At 47.9% G+C, this 1,673-nt stretch overlaps 1 protein-coding gene across 1 annotated transcript; it reads left to right on the top strand.

The window, feature by feature from the left end:
* The first annotated feature begins 74 nt into the window (after positions 1-74).
* Positions 75-1,592, top strand: LOC108764280 (uncharacterized). The gene has a single exon (XM_018512431.1). The coding sequence runs from the start codon at positions 75-77 to the stop codon at positions 1,590-1,592; it is 1,518 nt and encodes a 505-aa protein (XP_018367933.1).
* The last annotated feature ends 81 nt before the right edge of the window (positions 1,593-1,673 follow it).

Genomic DNA, 1,673 nt, shown 5'->3' on the forward strand with positions numbered 1-1,673 from the left:
TTCAGAATTGGTGCACAAGTATTCCGGCTGTTCCACCCAACGAATTGCCAGAGCAAAGGCGCGTGCTCAAGACTATGGTCGTCACAGAGGACCGGCCCAACGTGTTTGAGAGATTTTCATCACTGAGTAAACTAATCAGAATCACAGCTCTTTGCCTGAGATTCGTGAATAATGCAAGGAATCGAGGAGTTAGAGCCGTAGGTCGCATATCCACACAAGAGCTATTGAATTCCAATTTACGCCTCGTGAAAATAGTTCAACAGACAGCATTCAAGCAAGACCTTCACGCATTGAAAACACAAGGAACCGTATCACGACAAAGCAGATTATTGTGTTTGTCTCCGTTTATCGACAACCTTGGCATTATCAGAGTGGGCGGACGCTTGCAGAGGGCAACTATCTCATGCGATGCGAAACACCCAATTCTACTACCAGCCAACCATCCGTTCACATGCTTAGTCATACGACACGAGCATCAGAGGCAATTATACGCAGGGGCACAAGCCACATTGGCCGCCATTCGCATCAGGCATTGGCCCCTATCAGCGCGAAATAGCGTCAAGAGGTGCATCAGGGAGTGCATCATCTGTCGCAAGGCAGATCCGCGTGCCTGCGAAGCAATCATGAGTGAGTTACCCGCATACCGAGTTACGCCATCGAAACCATTTGAACGAAGCGGGGTAGACTACTGTGGCCCGTTCCACATAAGGTCCGGACAACTTCGCAACGCCAAGATAGTAAAGGCGTATGTCGCAGCCTTCGTCTGCCTTTCCACGAAGGCTGTTCACATTGAACTAGTGAGCGATTTATCCACCGAAGCATTTCTTAACGCTCTTAAGCGTTTTATGGCTCGTCGAGGCAAGGTACGACATATCTATTCAGATAACGGAACGAATTTTCAAGGAGCATCGAACACGTTGAAGGAGCTTTATTATATGCTCCTCAGTAAGGACCATCAGGATAAACTGAACTACCTGCTGAAGGAAGATCTCATCGAGTGGCATTTCATACCGCCCCACGCCCCCCACTTTGGCGGCATTTGGGAGGCTGCGGTTAAATCCACGAAACTTCACTTAAAACGCGTCGTCGGTGATTCCGTATTAACATTTGAAGAAATGTACACTGTGCTTACTCAAGTCAAGGCGGTTTTAAATTCACGCCCGATTACACCCTTGTCCAGCGATCCCAATGACCTATCCTATTTGACACCCGGACACTTCCTGGTCGGAGACTCTCTTACCGCTGTCCCACAACAAGATGTCATGTACTCGCCTACTAGTAGACTCTCACGGTGGCAACGAGTCAGCCAAATATTCCAGCATTTCTGGAGGCGATGGAGTCGCGAGTACCTGCAGCAATTACAGCAGCGTACTAAGTGGCAGCAATCCAAGGGGCTGCACCCGGTTATTGGCGACATGGTCATGCTTCAGGAGAATGATTCGTTACCTCTCCATTGGACAATTGGACGCATAGAAAACGTTTTTCCTGGGACGGATGGAATACCTAGAGTGGTCTCAGTTCGCACAGCCAAGGGAACATACAAGAGACCGATTACCAAAATATGCGTATTACCGTTACGCAAGGAGGATTAATTATTCAGTCCTTTATATACGCGCAGCGTTATGCAATGTATCCTTTTATTATTACATGATAACGATGGACATGAGCAGTTT

Source organism: Trachymyrmex cornetzi, unplaced genomic scaffold (genome assembly GCF_001594075.2).
Source record: "Trachymyrmex cornetzi isolate Tcor2-1 unplaced genomic scaffold, Tcor1.1 scaffold409, whole genome shotgun sequence".
Classification (NCBI taxonomy): Eukaryota; Metazoa; Arthropoda; class Insecta; order Hymenoptera; family Formicidae; genus Trachymyrmex; species Trachymyrmex cornetzi.